We start from the raw sequence: 26,662 nt of genomic DNA, 5'->3' as shown, positions 1-26,662 counted from the left end.
AAACTCCTGTGTCATGAAACTGACTGGAACAACACATCAACAAAAATAAGCTACCTTCATTTTCAAAGACCTGGCAAAATGGAGCACGTTTTCGTCTGAGGTGGTGCACTGGAACTGCCCTACCAAGGCCCATACGCACTTACAGAACAAAATGATCGGACACTCATGCATCGCATTAAAGGGGTAGACACAGTAGCGTCCATCGACTGGTGTAAGCCAGCCAAACTAAGTAGAGAAGACACTGCCGAAATGCAGGCCACCATCAGACACAGAACATTCACCACACTGCAGTCATCAGCACAGCAACATCATCCAGAGCAGTGCTGCCCATCTAACAACCGGACAGCCACCATCCTCTCAGACACAGCGGTCACCTCAACATCTGCCAATCCACTATTGTCCAGCAACATCAGAAACATGTAATGGAAGGAAAGTGTGGTTCCATTTTGATCCAGTGCCCATTCATATTTCAAGTCAATAAAAACATATTGTCTTTTCTTTTCCTTGTGAAGCTGTAGCTGTGGTGTAGTGACCTCAGATTGCAGGTCACTCCCCACTTATCCACTGACAACGTTGTGAATGACCAACACTTTGGAGACCACCCTCTCCAGCAGTCAGTACACTTCTACCTGCCACGGAGCATCAGTGTGTGTGTGTGTGTGTGTGTGTGTGTGTGTGTGTGTGTGTGTGTGTGCGCGCGCTGGCCACAGGTTACATAGTAATAACAAGCAAGACTATAATAGTACATGTGTCATTTATGTATCTTGTTGTTGTGCTGACTAATAAAAAGTCATTATCTTAAAGTGAAGAGTGCTGTTTATTGCATACCTAGAAGTTGAATGTTTGTATTTATCACATCATGAGCATGCAATGTAGAACACAAACATACTAAACCAAGAACAAAAGGAAACTTAATACAACAGATGGTTAAATAAGTTCATAAAAATAATTTGGCAAACGTGAGCAATGATGGTAGTGTTTGCCAAGTCTTGCATGGTACACAAGGTTGGCTATATCTAATATTTTAAGAAACAGACACCATAGTGAAGCTTCATCTCTGAAGATTGTTTTCCTCCTCATGAAGTTAGATTTGAGTCAGCTGCGTACTGTATGTTTAGCATATCCTTCTGTAAGCACAAAAGAATGTCTTCCAAAAGGGATCACCTTTTCCAGAGATTTGATAGGATTGGAAAATAACAGCCAACCAGTTTCAGAATTAAATGTTATTAACCATTTACCATGGTTTCAACAAACATAAATTTGTCTTCTTCAAAAGGAAAATGGGCCTATTGAACAAATTATTGCAAAACGGTTGCAAATGTCAACCAGAGAAGTTACCAAATTTGATAAAAATAGTTTAAATAAAATTTTTAGAAGAGCATACTCACTTATAATATCACATAGGCATAAACGGATGTAGAAGACATAAGGCTCTTGTCTAGTACAATTTGCACGTCACCCTCAAATATCAATTGTTAACAAGCATAATTGAAGGTAGTAGCCCAATACTGCAGGGTTTTTGTCATAAAACTTCAAAATAAAACGCACATGACATTGACTCCGGCTAACATTTAGAATGGCACATACAAGGTTAGTGATGTGAGCCAACTGACTACGATGTGCACACACTGGCGATAGGTAAACTATGATAGGTGGTGCTTACTGCCTGATTCAGCAAATAAAACGGTTAATAGCTAAAATTAAAACAGAATAAAACTAATTAAAATAGAAAAAGAGAGGGGGGGGGGGTGAGGGAGCCGTTAAAGTCATATGGTATGTAAAGAGCAAGTAGGCTCCGGTAAAGGGGGTTAATTCCTTGCAAATGCGGGCATAAAGCAGCATGAGGAGAGCTTGTAAATAAATACATGAACATCCGAGTAACAGTATATGAAGCTATACATTTCATAAACAGGACATAACTAACATGAAAGAAAAGATACTTAAAGGGTAGACTGTAAATTAAAATCCAAGTAAAAAGGTGGGGCAAGGGGTGGGGGCATAATTACACCAAGGTGACAAAAGACGTGGGATAGCAATACGCACAAATGCAGATGGTGGTAGTATCATGTACACATGGTATAAAAGGACAACGCATTGGCAGAGCTGCCATTTGTACTCAGGTGATTCATATGAAACGGTTTCCAACAAGATTAGGGGTGCTTTACAGTAAATAACAGATTTGGGATGTGGAATGATAGTTGTGGAGCTAGATGCATGGGGCATTCCACTTCAGAGATTGTTAGGGAATTTAATATTCCCAGAGCCACAGTATCAAGAATGTGTCGAGAATACGAAATTGCAGGCATTACCGCTCACCACGAACAATGCAATGGCCAAAGGCCTTCACTCGACGACGAAGTGCAGTGGCGTTTGCATAGTGTTGTCAGTTCTGACAGACGAAAGTGAAATAACTGCTGAAAGCAATGTGGGACATACGGTATATATAACTGTTAGGGCAGTGCAGTGAAATTTAGTATTAATGGGCTATGGAAGCAGACGACCGACACAAGTGCCTCTGGTAACTGCACAACATTGCATGCAGTTTCCCTCCTGGGCTTGTGACCATTTTGGTTAGACCTTAGATGACTGGGAAACCATGGGCTGGTCAGATGAGTCCTGATTTCAACAAGTAAAATCTGATAGTAGGGTTCGAGTGTGGTGCAGACCCAAGTTGTCAACGGGGCAATGTGCAAGCTGCTCAAGGCTGCATGATGCTATGAGCTGTGTTTACACGGAATGAACTGGGTCCTCTGGTCCAGCTGAACTGATCATTGATTGAAAATAGTTATGTTAGGCAACTTGGAGACCATTTGCAGCCATTCATGGGCTTCATGTTCCCAAACAACAAAGGAATTTTTATGGATGACAATGCACCATGTCACCGTGCCACAATTGTTTGTGACTAGTCTGAGGAAGATTCTGGACAATTCGAGGGAATAATCTGACCCCCCAGATCACCCAACATGAATAACATCAAACATTTACAGCACATAATTGAGATGTCAGTTCATGTACAAAATCCTGTACCGGCAACACTTTCGCAACTATAGAGGCAACGTGGCTTAATATTTCTGCAGGGGGCTTCCAAAAAGTTACTGATTCCACACCATGTCAAGTTGCTGCACTACACTAGCCAAAATGGGGTCCTATAAGGTATTAGGAGGTATCCCACGACTTTTGTCATCTCAATGACAATGAAGTAACAGCTAGGGAAACTAGCCATGAATGGTTAAGCATAGTATATAAACAGTTTAAAAACTGTTGGAAGTAGCATGGAAAGCAAAGAAACACATCATAAACTGTTAGACAGTGGATAAAAACAAAAATGTGTGAAACTGAACTGAGCAGTACATACATAACATGAAACGCAAAGAAAGATATAAGCAGATTAAAATAAGCTTAAAAATGGGGCAAAAGGAGCCATGGGGTACATTTTAAGTATGTAATATTAAAAGAGAGAAAGTAACTATGCATTACAAAATTACAAAATTGAAGGTAGACTTCATAAATGGAAATAGAATTCTGAGGGAAGTTAACATTGCACAGAGACCAACAGTGACTGGTAAACATGGCCCGAGGTAGCAGCTCAAAAGCCTTCAAGGAAATGTCTAGTTGCAAACTGGTGCTAATTGTAAAAAATATTGCCATCTTTGTACACTAAGAATTTGAAAATTTCAAGTTTTTCACATAATTCTAATCTCTGCCCTTTTACCTCTTTGTGCAGAATTACAGTATCCTCTGATTTTCTCAGAGAATGATCAGCATGTACTGTGAAGAAGGAATGTGTACATTATCACCTTTCCTTCCCAACAGATGTTCTTTGCATCTCTGTTGGAAAAGAAGGGTGGTAATGTACACAATTCCACCTTCACAGAACATTTAATTATTGCTGAAAATCCAAGGCGTTTAAAGGATACTGTAATTCTGTACAAAGGGGTAAACAGGCAGAGATTAGATGTATGGGCAGAACTTGAAATTTTCAAACACTCAGTGAACAAAGGCGGCAATATTTCGAACAACAGCTCCACCTTGCAAGCAGACATTTTCTTGATCACTTTTGAGCCACTTCTGGATGCATAGTCAGTTTACCACTCACTGTTGGCCTCTGTGTGATTTTTGTTTTCCACAGAATTCTATTTCCATTTATGAAGCCTACTTTCAGTTTCATAATATCATTTTTCAATATTTCATATTTCATGTATCCCTTGGTTCCCCTCCCCACATTTTTTGTCATATTTCAATTTACTTTTTTTAAGTATCTTGTTCTTTCAAGTTATGTATGTACTGCTCAGTGCTGTTTTACACATGTTTGTTTTTATCCACTACTCTAACAGTTTACAATGTATTTCTTTGCTTCCATCTGAGTAATGTATCCATCTGATTTCACTTTATTTAGCAAACACAATATACTTTATCACTCACAGTTACTTTCCCTAGTTGTTACTTCATATGTTATAATTACCCCCGTCTCCCTTCCACAGCCTTTTTGCTCAAATTTTAATCTGTTACACTCCTTATAAGTAACTACATCTAAATCTACATGGATACTCTACAAATCACATTTAAGAGCCTGGCAGAGGGTTCATCAAATCAGCTTCACAATAATTCTCTATTATTCCAATCTCAAATAGTGCATGGAAAAAACGAACACCTATATCTTTCAGTGCAAGCTGTGATTTCCATTGTTTTATTACGATGATCATTTCTCCCCATGTAGATCGGCATCTTCCAATTACGTTGTTTGTAATTGCAGTTCCTAGTTATTTAGTTGAATATATTGCCTTTAGATTTTACTGATTTATCATGTAGCCAAAATTTAACACATTCCTTTTAGCACTCATGCAGATGACCTCACACTTTTCATTATTTAGGGTTAATTGTCAATTTTTGCACCATACAGACATCTTTGCTAAATCGTTTTGCAAATTGTTTTGATCTTCTGATGACTTTTTTACTGGATAAATGACAGCATCACCTGCAAACAACCTAAGATGGCTGCTCAGATTGTCTCCTAAATGGATAAGGAACAGCAAAGGGCCTGTAACACTACCTTGGGGAGCACCAGAATTCACTTGTGTTTTACTCAATTACTTTCCATCAGTTACTATGAACTGTGACTTCTCTGACAGGAAATCACGAATCCAGTCACCTAACTGAGATGATATTCCATTAGCACACAATTTCAATACAAGCCGCTTGTGTGGTGCAGTGTCAAAAGCCTTCTGGAAATCCAGAAACTGTGTTAACTGTGTCTTAACAGACTGTGCTCTTCAAAGTAATTCATAATGTTCGAACACAATATATGTTATAAAATCCTGTTGCATATCGATGTTAATGATATGGGCCTGTAATTTAGTGGATTACTCCTACTACCTTTCTTGAATATTGGTGTGACCTGTGCAACTTTCCAGTCTTTGGGTACGGATCTTCTGTCGAGTGGACAGTTGTATATAATAGTTAAGTATGGAGCTACTGTATCAGCATACTCTGAAAGGAACCTAACTGGTATCTTTTCATTCATGTTGGTTATGTGCTGATTAATATGGCTCAATGTATTTACGGCTTTTTTACACTACGTTAGCATGTTTTACAATGTGTATGTTGTGACTCGCCGATCATTCAAAGCGCCGCCGCGCAATTACGCGCGTCCTCTACGTGCGACGCTGTCTGCCAGCCATGCAGCAGCTGTGCCACCTAAGCGGCCAGCCGAGCAGCGGCTGCTAGACTGGGACTCAGTGCTCATTCGAATGCTAACATGTACACATGTCTTGCTTGTCAACTTACTCTGTGACTTATATGTGTTGTGTCGTTCTGAAATATATGTGTTAAACTTGACTTTATAACAGTGTATTGGCTTCATATCCTGTTACTTGGTACAATCTTATATTTATTACAAGTTCTTACAGTGCTGATTTATGCATGCATATGCAAATAATAATTAACACTGTGCTCTTTACATGCCACACAACTTTAAAGACTCCCTTCCCCCTCCCCCTTTCCTTATTTTCATTAGTTTTATTCTGTTAATTTTAGCTTTTAACCATTTTCTTTGCTGAATCAGGCAACGGGTGCTCAGTGCAGCTATGCAAACACTCATTAGCACAGTATGAGTGCCACCTACCACAGTTTACTTATTGCCAGTGCCTGCACATCTTGTCAGTTGACTCAAGTTACTAACCTTGCATGTGACATACTTAATAACTGCTGGAGTGAATGTCACATGTGTTTTACTCTGAAGTTTTGTGACAAAACCCTACAGTATTGTATAGGATTTTTAGTACACTACCTTCGATTACAGATATGATATTTGTGGGGTGACATGAACATTGTACTACAAGAGCCACATGGCTTCAACATCCATTTATGTCAATATGTGATTTTATGAGTGAGTATGCTCTTCTAAAAAATGTATTTGTAATCATTGTTTATCAAATTTGGTTCCTTCTCTGGTAACAATTGGTGACTATTTTGTAACAATTTTTTCAAAAGGTCCATTTTTCTTCTGAAGAAGAAAATTTATATTTGTCAAAACATGGTAAATGGTTAACAAACCTTTAATTCAGCAACTGGTAGGCTGTTATTTTCCAATTGTATCAAGTTTCTACATGCACCACTGCTGAAGTGCAGTTATATTTTAAATTCTTTGCTGAAGATACTAGTTTCTAGCATTTAACTTTTGTAGTTTGGTTTACTGTGGTGGTGGTGGTGGTGGTGGTGCTACAAGCATCTCAGTTATTTTAAGAAAACACTGTATTCATTTCAATCATAAGTATATTTCTAGTATACAAACAGATGTTAGTACTATGGTCTCAGTTCATCTGGCTGCTAATTGTCATGGAATATCAGAAGGAGAAATTCTGGCAAATAATACTACCTCAGAGAGGAAGACTACAAACAGCCTGTGATGGAGAAGGAAGTTTCTTTGGAAATTATATCCACTGCTGAGAACAAGTGGTAAAATGGATTGCAGCCCTGCTGGTTTTGCATATGATAATTCCAGAGCTGCTGTATTACTGCTCTAGTTAAAAAGAAAACTTAACTTCATGTCAGTTCTTTTGGTTTCTGTGTTTTCTGGAAATGTTGCTGATTTTTGTGATTTCTGCCTATTTTCAAGAAACTATTGCATAATACAACTTCTTGGAAACTTGTAGTGGTAATAAGATACACAAGTTTTTACTAGAAACTGTAGCACTCAGTCCTTTGCTTCCATTCTAAATCAAAAGCTCACTGTTTCTAAAAAGTGAAATTAGACTACTTTTACAAGAAACTAATGATACACAGGAAAGCAATTCTGGTGTGGTAACCTGCGAGTATTATAAACATGGAAAATTGGGGTACCCTACAAGTGTCAGCACATCCTGTTTCTGTTATCAGGAATTTCTATAGCCTGAAAAGTTGATAGTAAAAAATAATGATATAATCAGGGAAGACTGAGTAAATACCTTTTTGCAGAGGGTCTTGAGCCTTTATGCTATGAAATTGTGTTTCAAAATTGTCAATATTTTGACTTTCAGAATTTTCCTCTTGGGTATCATCATCTATTAATTGTGTTTCATTCACAATCTTCGTTTTTTGTGGAGAGCTCTTCTTAGCTCCCGCCACTGTAAATAAATTATTATTTGCATTGATATTACACCAACTACATATTCTACATTAAAATGTTACTGAGTGATGATAGACAAGCTAATTAACATTATAAACAATTGTAAGTGAAATTTAAAAAAATTACAAGCTGCAAACTATAACAACTTCAGGCTGAATTACATTATAGTGTTGAGAATAAAAGTGATTTAGCTTACTGTTACCTGGAGCTGATCCCAATGCGTAGGTGAAGCTGGTATTCCAAGCACTGCTGTTTGCCTGCGGCTTCTGGAATGTTTCATTTCTTGAACTGGACGACACAGAGGTAAAACCATTTGGTTCACTACTGTTATCATGACTAGGTCCAGAAAAATTTATGCTTCTAGCATTCTCTTTCACCTGAATTTTGCAATTAGTTGGTGTTCCACCGTTAGTGCCTGAGGCCACTGCTGTACTGAATGTTTGTGGGGTTCTTGAACTACCACTAACTACTATGGGGCTTTTTGAGTCTGAATTCCTGTTACCTGTTCCAAAAATAGGTTTTTTAAACTTAAAGGCTGTAGAACCAGAAGATAATTTCCTAGCAGATTCAGAGTGACCTAGTGATACATCATGGACGGCAACTGGTGTTGAGTTTTGAAGACCTTTCCCCATGCTCAGTTTTAATCCAGAGGAATTACACGTAGAGTGTGCTGAATCTTTTACTGTTGCTGAAGAAGGTTTTGGTGTGAGCAACAAAGAAGACTGTCTCTTACTATTGGTTTCATTATCCAGTGAACCCACTGCATCACACTTGCTAGAAGTAGAAAGCTTCCTTTCTTTAGAATCGTAGCTGCTGTCAGCCTGATAACTTGAAGCAACATCGGAATCTGAAATTTTCTCTGCAGAAGCCTTGAAATTCTTACTATTCACTGATAATTGTTTCTTCGCTTCACTAAGTAATGAAACACGGTGAGTAACAGACTGTTTCTCAACACTAACAAAACTGTCTTCAAAGTCAGGCATTACTGGATTTTTACCATAAAAATGTTCATTAAACTCTTCTTTTTGTAAACTTTCTTCTTTTGATGACCTAGAAAACAACTTTCTTTTCTCACTAACAGCAATGCGAGATACATCAGCTCTCCTTTCTGATTCATTTGTCTGATCATCAGCTGATTTCCTCAATGGTTTTTTAGTTTCTCCACTGTGTTTTAGACAATCACTACTACTTGATCTACCTACATGTCTATCAGATGGTGAGGCCGAAGATCTCTTTACAACTGTTTGGCTCCTGTCTAATTTTGGACTAATCTTTGTTGAAATATTCTCTTTACGCTTGTCTTTCAATTTTAGAGGTGAAACAGATGATTGCTTTTCTCTCTTGATCGTTCTTTCACCAGTACTTACTCGTTTGTCAGGAGAATCATCACTGGCACTGATACTTGCTCTTTCACGGATCAAAGCAGCTTTTCTCTTTACTAGGACATCAGCCAACTTCAACTTTGCTTTAACCCTCTGACGTAAGCTCTTTAGCCTCAGAAAAACTGACTGATTAAATCCAGGTAGTTTATCCAGTATCACTAAGGGAATGGCATCAAATGTTGAAAACACCCTCTCCAGTATTTTGAGTTGAATATTCAGTAATGATGCTTTTACTTCCTTCAATGTTGTATATGGTGTCTGCAACACAAAAGGTACATTACTTTTGAAAATGTAATGTCACTACAGCCAAGTATTTTGCAAACATAAAAAGCAGATCTAAAAATATGTTTTATGGCTGAGTTCTGCCTTACTTCCATAGATACAGGTTTCAGAGACTGGTGTGTTTCAGTCTCTCTCAACCATTTCAGAACATCTTCATTCATTCCAAGGTCAATCTGCATTCCCTCTAGCAGACCTGAAAATAAAAACAGAACATAACATTTCATTTAAGTTTTTAAGGTTAACTGTTTTGTGGAGTCAGCAAGGGAGAAGTGTTAGTTAACAAAGCAGCTGTTAAGTTACTGATATTTCTTGAAACTAAAACAAAAATTTCCTTTTGGGATTCAATTTTAATGGTTCTGGAGATATTGAATTTAACTGATGAAAGGAGAAAATGTAAAATTGCAGTAAATGAAGCAGGCGAAAAGGAATGCAAACATCTCAAAAATGAGATTGACAGGAAGTGCAAAATGGCTAAGCAGGAATGGCTAGAGGATAAAGGTAAGGATGTAGAAGCATATATCAATAGCGGTAAGATAGATCTGCCTACAGAAAATTAAAGAGACCTTTGGAGAAAAGAGAACCACCTTTATGCATATCAAAACCTCAGATGGAAAACCAGTCCTAAGCAAAGAAGGGAAAGCAGAAAGGTGGAAGTAGTATATAGAGGGTCTATACAAGGCCTATGTACTTGAGGGCAATAATATGGAAATGGAAGAGGACGTAGATCAAAACCTCAGATGGAAAACCAGTCCTAAGCAAAGAAGGGAAAGCAGAAAGGTGGAAGTAGTATATAGAGGGTCTATACAAGGCCTATGTACTTGAGGGCAATAATATGGAAATGGAAGAGGACGTAGATGAAGATGAGATGGGAGATATCATACTCCATGAAGAATTTGACAGAGCACTGAAAGATCTAAGCTGAAACAAGGCCCCAGAAGTAAACTACATTCAGTTAGAACTACTGATAGCCTTGACAAAACTCTTCTATCTGATGAGCAAGATACATGAGACAGGTGAAATACGCTCAGACTTCAAGGAGAATATAATAATTCTAATTACAAAGAAAGCAGGTGCTGACAAGTGAGAACTGCCAAACTATCAGTTTAATAAGTCACGGTTGTAAAATACTAAGACGGAATTCTTATAAGCAAATGGAAAAACTGGTAGAAGCCACCTTGGGGAAGATCAATTTGGATTCCATAGAAAAATAGGAACATGCGAGGCAATACTGCCACTAAGACTTATCTTAGAAGACAGGTTAAGGGAAGCCAAACCTACATTTATAGCATTTTTAGACTTAAAGTAGGCTTTTGGCAATGTTGAATGGAAAACTCTCTTTCAAATTCTGCAGGTGGTAGGGGTAAAATACAGGGAGCAAAAGGCTATTTACAATTTTTACAGAAACCAGATGGCTGTTATAAGAGTCAAGGGGTATGAAAGGGAAGTATTGGTTGAGAAGGGAGTGAGACAGAGTTGTAGCCTATCCCCAATGTTGTTCAACCTGTATATTGATGAAGCAGTAGAGGAAACAAAAGACAAATTTTGAGTAGGAATTAAAATCCATGGAGAAGAAATAAAAACCTTGAGGTTTGCCAATGACATTGCAATTCTGTCAGTTACAGCAAAGGACTTGGAAGAGCAGCTGAATGAAATTGACAGTGTCCTGAAAAAAGAATATAAGATGAACATCAACAAAAGAAAAACAAGGATAATGGAATGTAGTAGAATTAAATCAGGCGATGCTGATGGAATTGGATTAGGAAATGAGACACTTAAAGTAGTAGATGAGTTTCGCTATTTGGGCAGCAAAATTAACTGATAATGGTTGAAGTAGAGAGGATATAAAATGTGGACTGGCAATGGAAAGGAAAGTATTTCTCAACAAGAGAAATTTGTTAACATCGAGTATAGATTTGTGTGTCAAGGAAGTATTTTCTGAAAGCATTTGTATGGAGTGTAGCCATGTATAGAAGTGAAACATGGATGATAAACACAAAGAGAATAGAAGCTTTTGAAATGTGGTGCTACAGAATAATGCTGAAGATTAGATGGGTAGATGACATAACTAATGAGGTGGTGCTGAGCAGTTCCCAGAATGAGATTTTCACTCTGCAGTGGAGTGTGCACTGCTGTGAAACTTCCTAGCAGATCAAAACTGTGTACCAGACTGAGACTTGAGTTTCAGTCCGTGTACACAGTAGTTTTAATCTGCCAGGAAGTTTCAGGTACTGTATAGAATTGGGGAGAAGAGAAATCTGTGGTACAACAAGGGATCGGTTGGTAGGACACATTCTGAGGCATCAAAGAATCACCAATCACTGGAGGGTAGTGTGAGGGGTAAAAATCATAGAGGGAAACCAAGAGATAGCTGCACTAAGCACATTCAGAAGAATGTAGGTTGCAGTAGTTACTCGAAGATCAAGAGGTAGATGGTATTGTACACGGTAGAGTAGCATGATGAGCTGCATAAAACCAATCTTTGGTCAGAAGATCACAACAAAAACAAAGTGTTGTAATTGTATGTGTTTGATACATTATATTTTAATGTTCAAACTAAATTGGTTGAACATAAGCTCAATGTTTTTGCTCCAATCAACTGGCAACATCAAGTAAAATGTCCAGTAGCACCATGGGATATAACACTGTTTGGCTGTTTAAGATATGGCCATTTACACAGTCCATTGACGGATGTGTTTCAGTCTCTCTCTGAATTAGTTCAAAACATCATGGTAATGAATGGAAGTGTTAGAGGTAAAAACTGTAGAGGGAGATCAAGTAAGAACATGGTAAGGAAGTTAAAGCGGATGTAGATTACAATGGCTGTGCACAGATGAAGAGACTTTCATGCGATGGACTAGTGTCTAACCTGCCTTTGCATTGACGATAACAACAACAGTGATGAGAACAACAGCAACACAAAGTTCGCCATTATAAAAGTTGTTATCTATAACTATACTACTATGTAAAAACAGGTTGCTGTGTAATTTTGTTAACGAAAAACTGGAAAAGTGTGTGAGATTTATTTCAAATTCTTACACAACACTCTAATGAACATTTGGGCAGACATAGGCTACATATTTTTAAATACATAAAGGGAAATGCTGTTACCAAAAACCTCAAGAAGTTCTTGACCAACTTGCTTCAAATTACTATAAGATACTCTGATCTTCAGAAGTGATGGTCAATAATTCACACATGAAAAGTGCTGTGGCGCACAGCCACACAAACACAACGGTTGGCTACTGTGGCAGAGTTAATCGGCACCCGCAACTTAGTGCTGGCGTGTTCCGCCAGCCAGCACTAGAGGCATTCCCGCCAAACATTCAATTAGCCATGAACTATGCACACGCACAAGCCTTTTTCCAGCACGGATGGTCACACTATGATATCACCATCCACCAGTCAGGGATCACCAACGGCCGCCAATCATCACTCGGGAATCAGTGGAGGGAGACTGGAGCTGCCGAGTAAAATAGCCGGAAGAAGCAGAAACAGGCGTCTTTTGACCCGCTGTGGACTGCCGCCTGGAAGATACTTCGACGCAGCTGGAACATCCAGGTGCCATCTTCGCTACACTGGCCATCGGCGCTGGACTCTGCGCCCATCTACTTCCTTGGCATCCGCCAGAAAGCGTCAAGAGAAAACCCAACAAAGGAACATAAATTCAGTTCAGCTGCTAATATTTCAATTCAATAAGGTGGCATATTCTTTGGCTTGTTATAAAATTTTGGTAGGAGAAGAAGCCTTTTGTTTTTGAGGAAAGTTTATCTTTTTGTAAAATTAAGCAGTGGCCTTGCTCCACCTAATAAAAATTTTTGTTCACACATGGGTGGTAATCTGTGGATATAACAAAAAGTACAGGTCAAAGCTAGCTAAAAAGCTCTAACACACATGGGTCCACAAATCAACCGTTGTTGAGATGCAACACATTTTCTGTTGCGGTTCATCAGTGTCTAGGAACATATGGCATCTCTAAACGTAGGGTGTTCGAAATGTTGTCCATGTGTCCGCCTGAATACAACACTGAACTCGTCTCTGAAATGCATTGCAAATCCTCTCAGGTAGTCCTGGGGAATTCTGTAAACACTGTAGGATGTTTCAATCCACAAGATCTCTATATTAATTTATTATGTTGACCTGAGCAGTAGTATGAGGCAGGTCCGGAAAGTAAGTACATTTTGGAAAAAAACCTCATAAAACATTGTTGTCAAAGTAAAATTTATTTTTACAAAAAAGAGCATATCTTGAACTATTTTTCTACATGTTGTTGTTGTGATCTTCAGTCCTGAGACTGGTTTGATGCAGCTCTCCAGTATTGTTCAGACATTTATCATAGCGGGAAACCAACTTTTCCATGCCCTATTCATAGAAAGATGCCAACAGTGAAGACAGCCACTGCTCAACACCGTTTTTTGCACGTTATTACTATCAAAGCACCTTGCTCCAAAATTGTGCTTCAAGTTCAATAACAAGTGGCAGTCAGGAGGTGCAAGATCAGAGCCGCACAGCAAGTGATCAAATTGTTCCCAACAGAATTGCTGAATAAGGTTTTGAGTGACACCAGCAGAATCTTGACGTGTGTTGCCATGAAGCAACATAACTCTTTAATTGAGCACTCCACACTGTACAGCCTCAAACTCACACCTTCTAACTATCACTTGTTCTCGAATGTGTAGCATGATTTTGGAGGAAGGCACTTTGACAGTGATGATGACACAAAGAACAGTGTTCAGCAGTGCCTGTCTTCATGAGGAAAAACCTCACCTTATAATCAGTTTTTTAATTAACATCAGCAAGTTATTTAATGCATTCGTTTTGTCTCTTCTGCTTTGGGACACATACTCGAACCCTGTTCCATTTGGCATTGTGAACTGCCTTCCACAATCTACACACCATTGACTTACTTATCTTTTGTTAGTAAGATCCTTCTCATCATCCACAAAATTAAAAATGTTAACAGTAAGTCATCACACCTGCACGCAACGACATTTTCCGCAATCATTTTTCCTGCTAACATTATTATGTAACAGTGCATCTTACTTTGTATCTGCACCTGGTTATGTGACTTAGTTAATTCCCTCTACAATCAAGTAATAGTCAACATTCCCACTGTCTGTGACACACTATGTTGTGATGACATACCACAATGTGATCACTGAACCATGTACAGAGCTGATAGTTACATAGTACTGGCAACACTCAACAGTCCCCATCTGGACACATCTGGGTTTGCAAAACCCATGCACAGCCTAGACTAGCCGCCCCCCCCCCCCCCCCCCCCCCGAAGTGTTCACCCTCTGACATGATCTAGAGGACAAGTGTGGCTTACAGAATGCAATGCATGCAGTATGCATTAAATACCGTATTTACTCGAATCTAAGCCGCACCTGAAAAATGAGACTCGAAATAAAGGAAAAAAAAATTTCCCGAATCTAAGCCGCACCTGAAATCTGAGACTCGAAATTCAAGGGGAGAGAAAAGTCTTAGGCCGCACCTCCAAATCGAAACAAAGTTGGTCCATTGTAATATGAGACACAATTTAGGTCGAATGAATGACGCTACAGCTACAGTAGTTTGGTTTGAGTCGTGAGCTTAGCAGTTAAGCTTTACCAGGTAGCCATAGCTATGCGTCAGAAGCTCCGTCCGTATTTATACAGGTACCCTTGCTTTTTCGCGTGCTACGTCTGGTTTGAATCGATTGCTTATTTTGCTTTGATCTGATAAGTGCCGTTTTCTTTGTTATAGGTGTTTACGTCACTCTAAGCTGAAAATGCATTACTGTACTGTGTCATGCATTGTTTGTCGCATTCTGATAGTGCGTGTTTATGGCATGGCTCGCTTTCGTGCGCGCTACCGCCGCTAAAAAAAAAAAAGTAATAATAATAAATAGACTGCATATCATAGAATATGTTCTGAACGAGAGTTAGGTGAAAATTTTTCACCGTTTGAAAATCTTTGCGGCCGCTTCTTTAGTACATCAAATTCTGCACAGAAATTAGAGTCATCTTAGATTTAAAAATCTAGTCAGTTGCCGTGCTTCATTTCTGACTGTATCACTATTAGGCATAAGTATAATACGAATATAAACATGACATGATAAGTATATTCTTCCGTGTTTGCTGTTGTCTCACTCTAGTTTCGTAGTGTATTAGGCAGACAGGATTTAAATGAGATAGCAGCAAACACGAAAGAATACATGACAAAATGTTTACATTCGTATTATTCTTATGGTGAAGAGAATACTGCATGTGATTCACATTTCATCAGGTTCCTATTAGCAACCATCTCTTCTCACAGGTAGGAAAAAATTCAGAACGTAGAGTTGGCCATATTGACAAACATCCCAAACAGTCTTGCCAGTCAGATTTTCGTAGTATATTGAAATTATGCTACATTCGAAGATGAACGATACGGAATTTGTATTTACGTCGTTGGATAATGTGTGAAAATGCAGTGGTCGAAACTCGGGGCGGAGAAAAAAAGCTCGTCTTCCACTTATTTTTTTTTAACTGACGCAGAGGTTTTGGTGCCAGTATTTATCTTTGTGCCTACAAAGCATGCCTATGTAGCGCTACATATATTCGACGGCAGAGGTTAGTTGTGGCGGCACCTATCAACATTTTTCAGAACTTCCGCTTGCTTTGCACTCGATTCTAAGCCGCAGGCAGTTTTTTGGATTACAAAACCCGGAAAAAAAGTGCGGCTTAGATTCGAGTAAATACGGTATTGCCGCCCTGCTCAGAAGAGCCTGCCTAATAAGTGAACCTGTGCAGTGTATTCTATTTATCAATTGTAGCTCTGTATGCAAGTAAATTACAAGACACTCCTCATAACTATGTCCAATTGTATTTACCCACCACAATCATGGAAATATAAAAGTGAGGTAACTAGGTAACATTTTATTATTATTAGTATTATTGTTATTAATCTTACCGCAAATAACATTGGATTTTGCTGAAATTGTGTTGTCTGTGGTTCCTCTTGGTACTTTTTCATTGACTGCACTCACTAACTTGCTGTCACCATCTTTTTCTGAATTGGTGACAGAACTATCATTGACAGAGCTCAATGCGGAACCCACTGGCTTATTCGACTGAAACTGTAAGCTACTGCTAAGCACGGGGGACGTTCCACGAGATCCTTCTTCTTCCTTAACCTTCAGAAATTTGTCAAAGAGCAATATAAATGAATTATGATGTAATTTCAGATAATTACAAAACTAATATTTTGATATCAACATTGAAAAATTGAACACACCTTATCACAATCTGCAAACAAATCCTCTGAATCAGTATTAATCTCTGATATGTGAGACTCCATACTAGAATTAAAGGCATCACCTAGGGCAACAAAAATAAATATGTTAATGAATCCTAGTTTTGATATCAAATATGGACATAGGAAACACTCAATTGAAATAAAAATGGTTAATAAGTAAGATTTTAAGCTATACTCTAAAAAAATGACTCACCATTAAGAATGTTAAATTCAAAGTTTTTTTCTTCACTTCCACTGCTTACTGTTACCAAGTCATTAACATATGCACAGCTTGGAGAAGGGGTTAGCTGTATGCATGATGCTTCTATCTTTCCAACTGGCTGCTCAACATCTCCAATCTTTTCCAAGTCTTAAAAAAAAAGGTGCAATATTTTATAGTTAGGAACTTGTGCAATTGTCAACATGTACACATTTTGATAACATACTATTAATGAAACCATCACAATTCATTTTTGTTAGTTTTAAATAAATTATGCTTTATGGCTTAGAATAACAACAACAAGATGAAGAGTGTTTGTTTATCGTTTTCTGTGTAGCAGAGTTTTAAAAAGCTGTAAAAAGAGGACAGTAATAAAAAAAGATATTGAGATAGAACAAAAATGATGACATGTTGCTCACAACTTCATTAAAATTACTTATTATTACAGCTCAATTTTTAAAGTGCTAATTTACATTTACTGCTCAATTCTCCAAATTGATGGTGAAATGATCAGCTCAAAGATATTACTAAAAGAGGCTGAGGAAACGGTTACAATGTTTTTAGCTTTCTTTTTTTCTTTTATCTCTTTTTGCTCATTCAAGTGAACAAATTTTGGGCTACTCTATTATTTCTACCTCATACAGACAGGCACGAAATAACACAACACATATATATACAAACTTGTGGGTTTTTCGGTACCGACAGTATCTATGTTGACTACTCACAGCATGCCGTCCACATCTCAGCAGAAGATGCAACTCATAGAAGGGACACAAGCTGCTGACACCATGAGTCACGCTAGCTGCAGGGTTTACCTTATTACAAAGCATGGGGCTACGAATATCATGAAGACATCATCGCCAAGTTCCGACCTCAAATCACTGAAGACTCGGCATGAGATAACAACTAACATTGCACAATGCTACTAATCTTCAGACTCTGACTTTTCAGAGTTATGTATATTTAATTTCTGCACATATTGAAAATGAAAGTGATGATGTTCGATTCATGTACTGCATATTTGGTGTATTCACAGTTAGCCTTGCCACCCTGTACTAAGAACACAACAGGTTTTATCCATAATATCATCATAAGGTACTCATGGGCACACTAAAACGTAATAATTAAACCTGGTAAAAAAATAGTAAGATAAGAACTCCACACATAAAAAAAGCTTTGATTACTCTGAAGACAATCCAGCTACAGACCAAGAATTTACAGCTCCGTAGTCATGATGTTTATAGCGCTGTGCTGCAGAGTACCTTTATCCACTGTTTCAACTCACATTTTGTTGTCACTGGAAAAATATTATGGACAGTTACATTGGAAATAATACTTTACACAGAGGAGAGATGTAGAATGGGACAGATGAACTACACAGTGAAAACAGTGTGGATGAAGATTCATCCATCTGTAAATAGAACTAAATTGATGCATTACAGCTTATGGTTATGATCTTTTTAAATAATTTTAATTTTTCATAACTAGTGATTAATCAGGCACAATTCAAGAATGTTAAATTTTAAATATTGTCAATTTACATTATCTGCTCATTCAAGCAAAATTTTAAGAATTTTTGAAGTTCAAATAGTTCCCACATATGTTACCTACAGAAACCGTGGTTTATTAATTTACAATATTATGAAAAGGAAAGTCGCTACTCACCATATATCGGAGATGCTGAGTCACAGATAGGCACAACAAAAAGACTGACACAAATAATGCTTTCAGCCATTAGGGCCTTCGTCAACAATAGATGACACACACACACGGCAAACACAACTCTTACACACAACTGCGGTTCAGGCAACTGAAACCACACTGTGAGCAGCAGCACCAGTGCATGATGGGAGTGGCAACTGGGTGTGGGCAAGGACGATGCTGGGATGGGGAGGGGGTGGGATAGTATGGTGGGGGTGGCGGACAGTGAAGCGCTGCAGGTTAGACAGAGGGCAGAGGAGAGGTGAAGAGGGAGAAGGGGACCGAGAGGGGGGGAGGGGGAAGTGGGGGAGGGGGAGGGGGGGAGGAAATAGTGGAAAAAGAAAGAAGTAAAAAGAGTGGGTATGATGGTGGAATGAGGGCTGTGTAGAGCTGAAATGGGAACAGGGAAGGGGCTGGATGGATGACGACAGTGACTAATGAAGGTTGAAGCCATGAGGGTTACAGGAATGTGGGATGTATTGCAGGGAAAGTTCCCACCTACGACATTCAGAAAAGCTGCTGTTGGTGGAAACGATCCATATGGTAGAGGCTGTAAAGAAATCATTGAAATGAAGGATGTCATGTTTGGCAGCATGTTCAGCAACAGGGTGGTCCACTTGTTTTTTGGCCACAGTTTGTCGGTGGCCATTCATGCGGACAGACAGTTTTTTGGTTGTCATGCCCACATAGAATGCAGCACAGTGGTTGCAGCTCAGCTTGTAGATCACATGACTGGTTTCACTGGTAGCCCAGCCTTTGATGGGATAGGTGATGTTGGTGACCGGACTGGAATAGGTGGTGGTGGGAGGATGTATCGGACAGGTCTTGCATCTAGGTCTATTACAAAAGTATGAGCCATGAGGTAAGGGTTTGGGTGCAGGGGTTGTGTAAAGATGGACGAGTATATTGTGTAGGTTTGGTGGATGGCAGAATACCACCGTGGAAGGGGTACGAAGGATAGTGGGCACGACATATCTCATTACAGGGCATGACGTGAGGTAGTCGAAACCATGGTGGGGAATGTAATTCAGTTGCTCCAGTCCTGGGTGGTACTGAGTTAGGAAGGGAATACTCCTCTGTGGCCAGACAGTGGGACATAGGGAGGTGCTGGAAGAATGGAAACATATGGTACTTCTTGGGCTGAGTAGGACCACATGAAGCAATTCTCCCATTTGCTTCACTTGGTCCTACTCAACCCAACAAGCCACCTTCTTAGATGTTGACCTCCACCTCAAAGATGGCTACATCAGTACATCTATCCACATCAAACCTACTAACTAGCAGCAATACCTCCACTTTGACAGCTGCCACTCATTCCATACCAAGAAGTCCCTTCCATACAGCCTAGCCACCTGTGGTCATCACATTTGCAGTGACAAGTGGTCCCTCTCAAAATATACTGTGGGTCTCACTGAAGCCTTCACAGACCATAATTATCCTCCCAACATGGTACAAAAACAAATCTCCCGTGCCACCTCTTTCCAGTCTCCCACCACCTCCCAATGTCCCACTGTCTGGCCACGGATGAGCATTCCCCTCGTAACTCAGTACCACCCAGGACTGGAGCAACTGAATTTCATTCTCTGCCAGGGTTTCGACTACCTCACGTCATGCCCTGAAATGAGAAATGTCCTGCACACTATCCATCCTGCCCCTCCCACATTGGTATTCCCCCACCCATCGAACCTACACAATATACTCAGCAATCCCTACACAGCCACTGCTCCCAAACCCTTACCTCATGGCTCATACTTCTGTAATAGACCTAGATGCAAGACCTGTCCCATATATCCTCCCACTATCACCTATTCCAGTCCAGTCACCAGCATCACCTATCCCATCAAAGGGAGGGCTACCTGTGAAACCAGTCATGTGATCTACAAGCTGAGCTGCAACCACTGTGCTGCATTCTATGTGGGCATGACAACCAAAAAGCTGTCTGTCCGCATGAATGGCCACCGACAAACTGTGGCCAAGAAACAAGTGGACCACCCTGTAGCTAAACACACTGCCAAACATTGACATCCTTCATTTCAATGACTGCTTCACAGCCTTCACCATATGGATCCTTCCCACCAACAACAGCTTTTCTGAATTGTGCAGGTGGGAACTTCCCTGCAATACATCCTATGTTCCTGTAATCCTCCTGGCCTCAACCTTCATTAGTCACTATCCTCATCCATCCAGCCCCTTCGCTGTTCCGATTCCAGTACTATGCAGCCCTCATTCCACCATCACACCTAGTTTTTTTACTTCTCTCCTTTTCTGCAACTTCCCGCCCCCCCCTTTCCTCCCCATGTCTCCCCTGCCCTCCATCTATCCTGCAGCACTTCACTATCCGCCACCTCCACCATATTATCTCACTACCTCCCCATCCCAGCCTCGTCCTTACCCCCACCCAGTCGCCACTCCCATCCATCACTGGTGCTGCTGCTCACAGTGTGGTTTCAGTTTCCTGAGACTACAGTCATGTGTGAGAGGTGTGTGTGTGTGTGTGTGTGTGTGTGGGTGGGTGGGTGGGTGTGTCGTCTATTGTTGGTGAAGGTCTTAATGGCCAAGAGCATTATTTGTGTCAGTCTTTTTGTTGTACCTATCTGCGACTCAGCATCTGCGATACAAGGTGAGCAGCAACTTTCTTTTTCATAATACTGTCACATTCCATCCTCGATTTTCCATTGTTTGTTTATTAATGTTTTGTTTCATTTTATTTTTAGATCTAAAAATGATCATTAAATGTTATCAAAACTAGTTATCAAGTGTGGTTATTTGCAACTGGGACTGTTACAACAAATATTTTAAAAATTGGAACAGCTGCACGATCTCTCATGATAATATGTCATCCATTATGAAAATCTAAGTGTATATTGAAAGGACAGACTAATGGTAAATGGAGATGAGTACTTGTTGACACAGACAAGGAACTCAAATCCTCCAAGGCAAGATTGTATTGGTAGCACTCCATATTAGGGGCAGGCATAAATTAGTAACTCAATCTTCGTATCAGCCTCCAGACTGAACTCAAGATGTCACTCAAAACTTTAGAGAAAACCTCTATTTATTAGTATGAAAGTTTCCAAACATTCAGTCATCATTGGAGAAGACTTTAATAATACAACAACCAACTGGAGAAACTGGTGTACATGGTGGTGTGACGAAACATCTTGTAAGACATTACTAAATGCATTCTCCTATAGTTGACTCATGTGTGGCACACAGAAAAGATGACTGATGTCTTGCACACAAAAACCCACAACAGAAAACAGTATTTAAAAATGGCTCTCAAGCTCTTTCTCTTTCTATAGGAGAAGGACACACACACACACACACACACACACACACACACAGAGCTGAGGACTGACTGTTTATTACCAATAGCTATTGCCTAGGCAGAGGCAGACTGAGATCAGGAGGAGTTAAGGAAGGACACACAAGGTAAGGAGTGGGTAGAGGGATAGTGTGAGGCAGGTCTTTCAGCAGATGACTCAGTGGGTACACAACAAGACAAAAAGAGATCATAGGGTAGAGCACATAGGTAGACTGAGAGAGGGCATGGGGGAGGATGGGAGGGAAGGACAGGATGGTGGAGATGAGGGAGACAGGAAGGGAAAATAGAAAGGAAAAGTGCTGGAGAAGAGGTGGGGGTAACGAGAGGGAGAGGAGAACTGGCAAAGGGGTAGGTGGAAGTGGAGATGGAGGAGGAGGAGGAGGAGGAGGAGGAGGAGGAGGGACACAGGGAGCAGGGAAGGAGAGAGGGGGAGGGGGAGAGGGAGAGGAGGGGTAACCGCTAAGTAAACTCTGCCATGCACTCACAGTGGTTTGTATAGTATGTATGTAGACGTATAACATAAGTAACTGATTAAGTACACATGTGATCAATCTAACTAGAAGAGTAGTGACTGAACTAACTAATTTTTAGTTTTAATGCTTTCCCACCATTATTTTATGTTATACAGTATATCTGACAAAAGACAACAATATCTCTGCTGGTTACATCAAATAAATGAAAGTAAAATATTTTTGTAGCCTCCTAGTGAGTTTTAAGAAAAGGAGGACTATTAACTTTTCATGTTCTTGTAGACACAACTAGATGTTAGTCACCCAAACAACTATAATTGTTTCCAGAATGAAATTTTCACTCTGCAGTGGAGTGTGTGCTGACATGAAACTTCCTGGCAGATTAAAACTGTGTGTTGGATAGAGACTCGAATGCAGGGCTTTTGCCTTTCATGGACAAGTGCTCTACCATCTGAGCTACCCAAGCATGACTCATGCCCCATCCTCACAGCTTTACTTCTGTCAGTACCTCGTCTCCTACCTTCCAAACTTCACAGAAGCTCTCCTTCAAACCTTTCAGAATTAGCACTCCTGCAAGAAAGGATATTGTGGAGACATGGTTTAGCCACAGTGTGGGGGATATTCCCAGAATTAAATTTTCACTCTGCAGCGGAATGTGCACTGATGTGAAACTTTCTGGTAGATTAAAATTATGTGCCGGATTGAGACTTGGGACCTCTGCCTTTTGCGGGCAATTGGTCTACCATCTGAGCTTTCCAAGCTACTATAATTGCGTGTTCGAGAAACTCAGATAATTGTACAGAATGTGAACTCCAGTGTTCTAGGAACAAGTAACATTTATTCACCAACAAACACAGAAGAGGGTATATGATAATACTTATTAGCATTAGAATAGAGTTTGGCAAGAACTGTCTACAATTACCAAGAAATCGTTGTCCAAGCAACATTCATGGAACATCACACTGTACACAAAGAACAAACTAAAAGCCAGTGCCTTTGGCAGGTTGAGTGTGAATTCTTTGACAGCTAACATAAACACAGAAGTCAAGGGTAACTGACAATCTTGGTCGAAATGTGCTATTAATAGTGAGATTGTTAGAGAGTGGAGTGAAGAGGTCAGACACCAAGAAACCACCTACATTGTTTCTGAAGATGTCATCCCCACATTTACCTTACGGAACTTAGGGAAACCAAGGAAAAAATCAAACTGGATGGCTGGTCAAGGATTTTAACCACAGTCCTCTTGAATTCAAGCCCCATGTCTTAACCTCATTTCGCCCAATTTCCTGTTATGGTAAATACTCCGTGACACATGTTATTTAGTAATCTGCAGCACTAAAACCTGTACAAAAACATCAATTGTATTTCAAAGTTGATATGCTACAAGAAGATATGTGATTTAATACTGGACCCCAGCAAAGCTGAGATGTATGCATTAAGCATCACTGTATGGAATTACAACCACAGAGTCTTCCACAGTCATTATAGTCATATAAACAGTGTTTGCATTTAGTGGGTTTGTTCAAATATCAAATCAGTGATATACTGGCTGTACAATTAAGTACATGCTGTTTCTAATTTCTAAAGATAAAAGATTCAGAAAAGAAAGAAAATTAAGAGAACATAAATAAGCCAGAAGTGGAAGTGCGAATAAAAACGACGTTGGAAACAAAAGACGATGTTTTCCATGTAGATTTAACAATACAAACAATTCAATGAAATATATGTATAGTAAGCAAAAAATTGTTCTCTTGATAGATACATAGTGTGACCTAAAGGTTACAGTTCTTCTTATAAGAAAATATGACATTGCCTCTTACCACAAACATCATCATCATCACTAGCAATTATATGTCTCGGTCTTTTCCATCCTCTAGTTATAATTTCATCATCTTGGCACATCAGTGCTGTAGAACCTTTCAGCCCATATTCTTTGTTTGTCTGCTCCTCTTTAATCTCAACACATCCAGTATTCTGAGTCACAGTTACTGAAAACAACACAATTCCCAAAAAGAATGATAAACATGCTTTGTTCTAGACAGAAGCAACAACAGTAAACTCCAGAAATCACATCTGAATGACACTCTAGCATTCACTTCACTTTCATTTCTTATTTATTACATTGTCACTAATTGGAAATTAGTAGTGGTAAACAATGTCATAAAACATACAGAATTTATTGAAAGAAACAAATACAGGACAATAAAAAAATGGAACTATGCAGTTTCAGACAAACAATAACACAGAAAATAATAATAATAACAATAATAATGATTTAGTGTTATTTTTTAGTCAAACGATAAATATGATTAGTTTCCATGTAAGTTTGTTAAAATAAGAGGCCTATTGTAATTTTCAACTGATGTCCTCATGAAGAGAACGACTTTAGTGGGCAAGTGGAGACTTTTGGAAATTTATAGTTGACCATGCAGTGGATAGATACGACCTAGTCGAAAGGTTTACGATACGAGGGACCTTCCATGGTATAGAGACACTATAAAAAACAGTGAGTATCTGAACTGCATAATAGGTGTAAAACAAAGGTTTGGGCTATAGAGAGAAATGCTGAATGAAATGGGTTTGGCTATCAAGAGAGCAATGCATGAAGCCTTGTGTGACTATTGCAGCTGAATATTATAAAAAGATCTTGCACAAAACCCAGATTAACTTATGAGTAACAATGGAAATGAAAGCTCTCTTCCCATGGGTTTCCATGTTTTTGGAACCCTGAAGAAAGACATTCGTGGCTGTCAATTTGCTTTGGACAAAGAGTTGCATTCCAAGGCACAGTCATGGTTCCATAGGCACCTGCAAACATTATTCCATGAAGACACCGACCATTTGTCTCACAGTGGGATGAAGGGACAGAGAAGGAGAGAGAGGGGGGAGAGAGGGAGAGGGGGGAGAGAGGGAGGGGGGGGAGGGAGAGAGAGAGAGGGAGAGAGAGAGAGAAAGTATGTACAAGGAGCGGCAAAATGATCTGACAGTTTTCACCACTGCACGGTTGAGCGAGTAGGTGGTGGGGGCTAGTGGGGATAGGCGTGTTTCAGAGCCTAAATGTGGACTTTTCAGTAGCCATGGAGCAATGGTTGGCTGACCATCGCATGACTGTTGTCAAGGCATTTTTGAAAAGTAGTGATTCCTGTGTTGCTGTGCAGCTGCAGTTCTGTAGGCACTTTAATTTAGGTCCACAAGGAAATGTTCCGACACGCAACACAATTATACTGAGGGTGAATAACTTCAGAGCTACCAGTTCAGCACTGAAATGGAAGTCGGCAGGCCATCCAAGATCGGCCCGGACACCGGAGAATATCGATATAGTACGAGAAGCTGTGGAAGCCAGTCCTTGGGGCCGATCCATAAACAAGCTGCTGATTTTCATATGTCTGACCACCCAGTAAGACGAATTTTGCAGTTCGATCAGCATTTCCATCCATACAAAATGGCTATTTTTCAGCAGTTAAAGCCCAATGACCATGCAAAGCAAAAAGCATTTCCAGAGCAAATGACTGATTTGATGACATATGAAAAAAAAATTCATGATAAGTGATGAGGAACATTTTCATTGGGACGGTTATGTAAACAAACAGAACTTTTGTTATTGGTCAGCTACAAATCCTGAAGAACTGCATCAATGTCCTCTGCATGCCCTAAGGTCATAGTGTGTTGTGGTGTAACAAAATCTTATGTCACTGGGTCATACTTCCTGATCCCTGAACTTCGGAGAAAACACTTAGTGCATAGTAGAATGTGGTTCCAGCAGGATGGGGCAGTTGCCCATACAGCCAATGAGGTGATGGACTTTTTGAGAAGTAAGTTTCGAGTAATCTTGCATTTTGGGAATATTCCATGGCCAGCATGCTCCCTCATCTAAGTGTTCGTGATTTTTTCTTGTGGGGTTTCTCGAGATCAAGAGTCTACACAAACAAGCCCCATATATTGGTCGAACTTAGGGGGCCATAATTCAAGAAATCACCAACCTGTCTCCTGATATCTTCAAATCTTAAACTGATGAACTTGGTTGTTCCAATGTTATTTTCTTTAATTTCCATTAATACCATCCTGTAATAACCAATAAAACGTTTTTTATCACCCTTAACATTTGTGTTATTTATACTTTAGAATCATCAGACCTTTTTGCTGCTCCCTGTATTATGTCAGGGCTAAGACTTCGACTAAGAAAGGATAAAGCTATGGAAATAATTAAAATAGCATAGCAGATAGCTGCAGCTGGATTAATGGAATAAAAAGGATGAGTCAGCCAGTCTACAACACACTAAAATCTCCAGCCTAAAAGCTTAGGCTTAAGCCCATTCATTTCAAAAGACTTTAAAACCTTCGCCACACCTGTCACACAACATCAGCTAAAATAGAGAATCTCTGAATATATTCTGAGCTCAAACATAGTGAGGTATCTCAAAT

The 26,662-nt window shown here is 39.6% G+C and overlaps 1 protein-coding gene across 3 annotated transcripts in view; it reads right to left on the bottom strand.

Annotated features, from left to right (window-relative positions):
* The window catches only part of LOC126094677 (Bloom syndrome protein homolog), a 207,352-nt gene that overhangs the window by 136,371 nt on the left and 44,319 nt on the right, over window positions 1–26,662 (bottom strand). Inside the window, exons 4-10 of one of the 3 annotated variants that reach the window (XM_049909187.1) lie at window positions 24,061–24,228; window positions 16,739–16,894; window positions 16,525–16,607; window positions 16,201–16,423; window positions 9,357–9,460; window positions 7,800–9,243; window positions 7,443–7,601 (exon numbers count right to left, since the gene is read on the bottom strand). In XM_049909187.1, coding sequence (XP_049765144.1) covers window positions 7,443–7,601; window positions 7,800–9,243; window positions 9,357–9,460; window positions 16,201–16,423; window positions 16,525–16,607; window positions 16,739–16,894; window positions 24,061–24,228 — 2,337 coding nt within the window. The remainder of the gene's footprint in view (window positions 1–7,442; window positions 7,602–7,799; window positions 9,244–9,356; window positions 9,461–16,200; window positions 16,424–16,524; window positions 16,608–16,738; window positions 16,895–24,060; window positions 24,229–26,662) is intronic. The other 2 variants (XM_049909188.1, XM_049909189.1) reach the window with 2 other exon arrangements.

This window comes from Schistocerca cancellata, chromosome 8 (assembly GCF_023864275.1).
Source record: "Schistocerca cancellata isolate TAMUIC-IGC-003103 chromosome 8, iqSchCanc2.1, whole genome shotgun sequence".
In the NCBI taxonomy this organism is placed as follows: domain Eukaryota; kingdom Metazoa; phylum Arthropoda; class Insecta; order Orthoptera; family Acrididae; genus Schistocerca; species Schistocerca cancellata.
The sequence above is the reverse complement of the archived record's forward strand: the minus strand, read 5'-3'. Positions and strand labels throughout refer to the sequence as shown.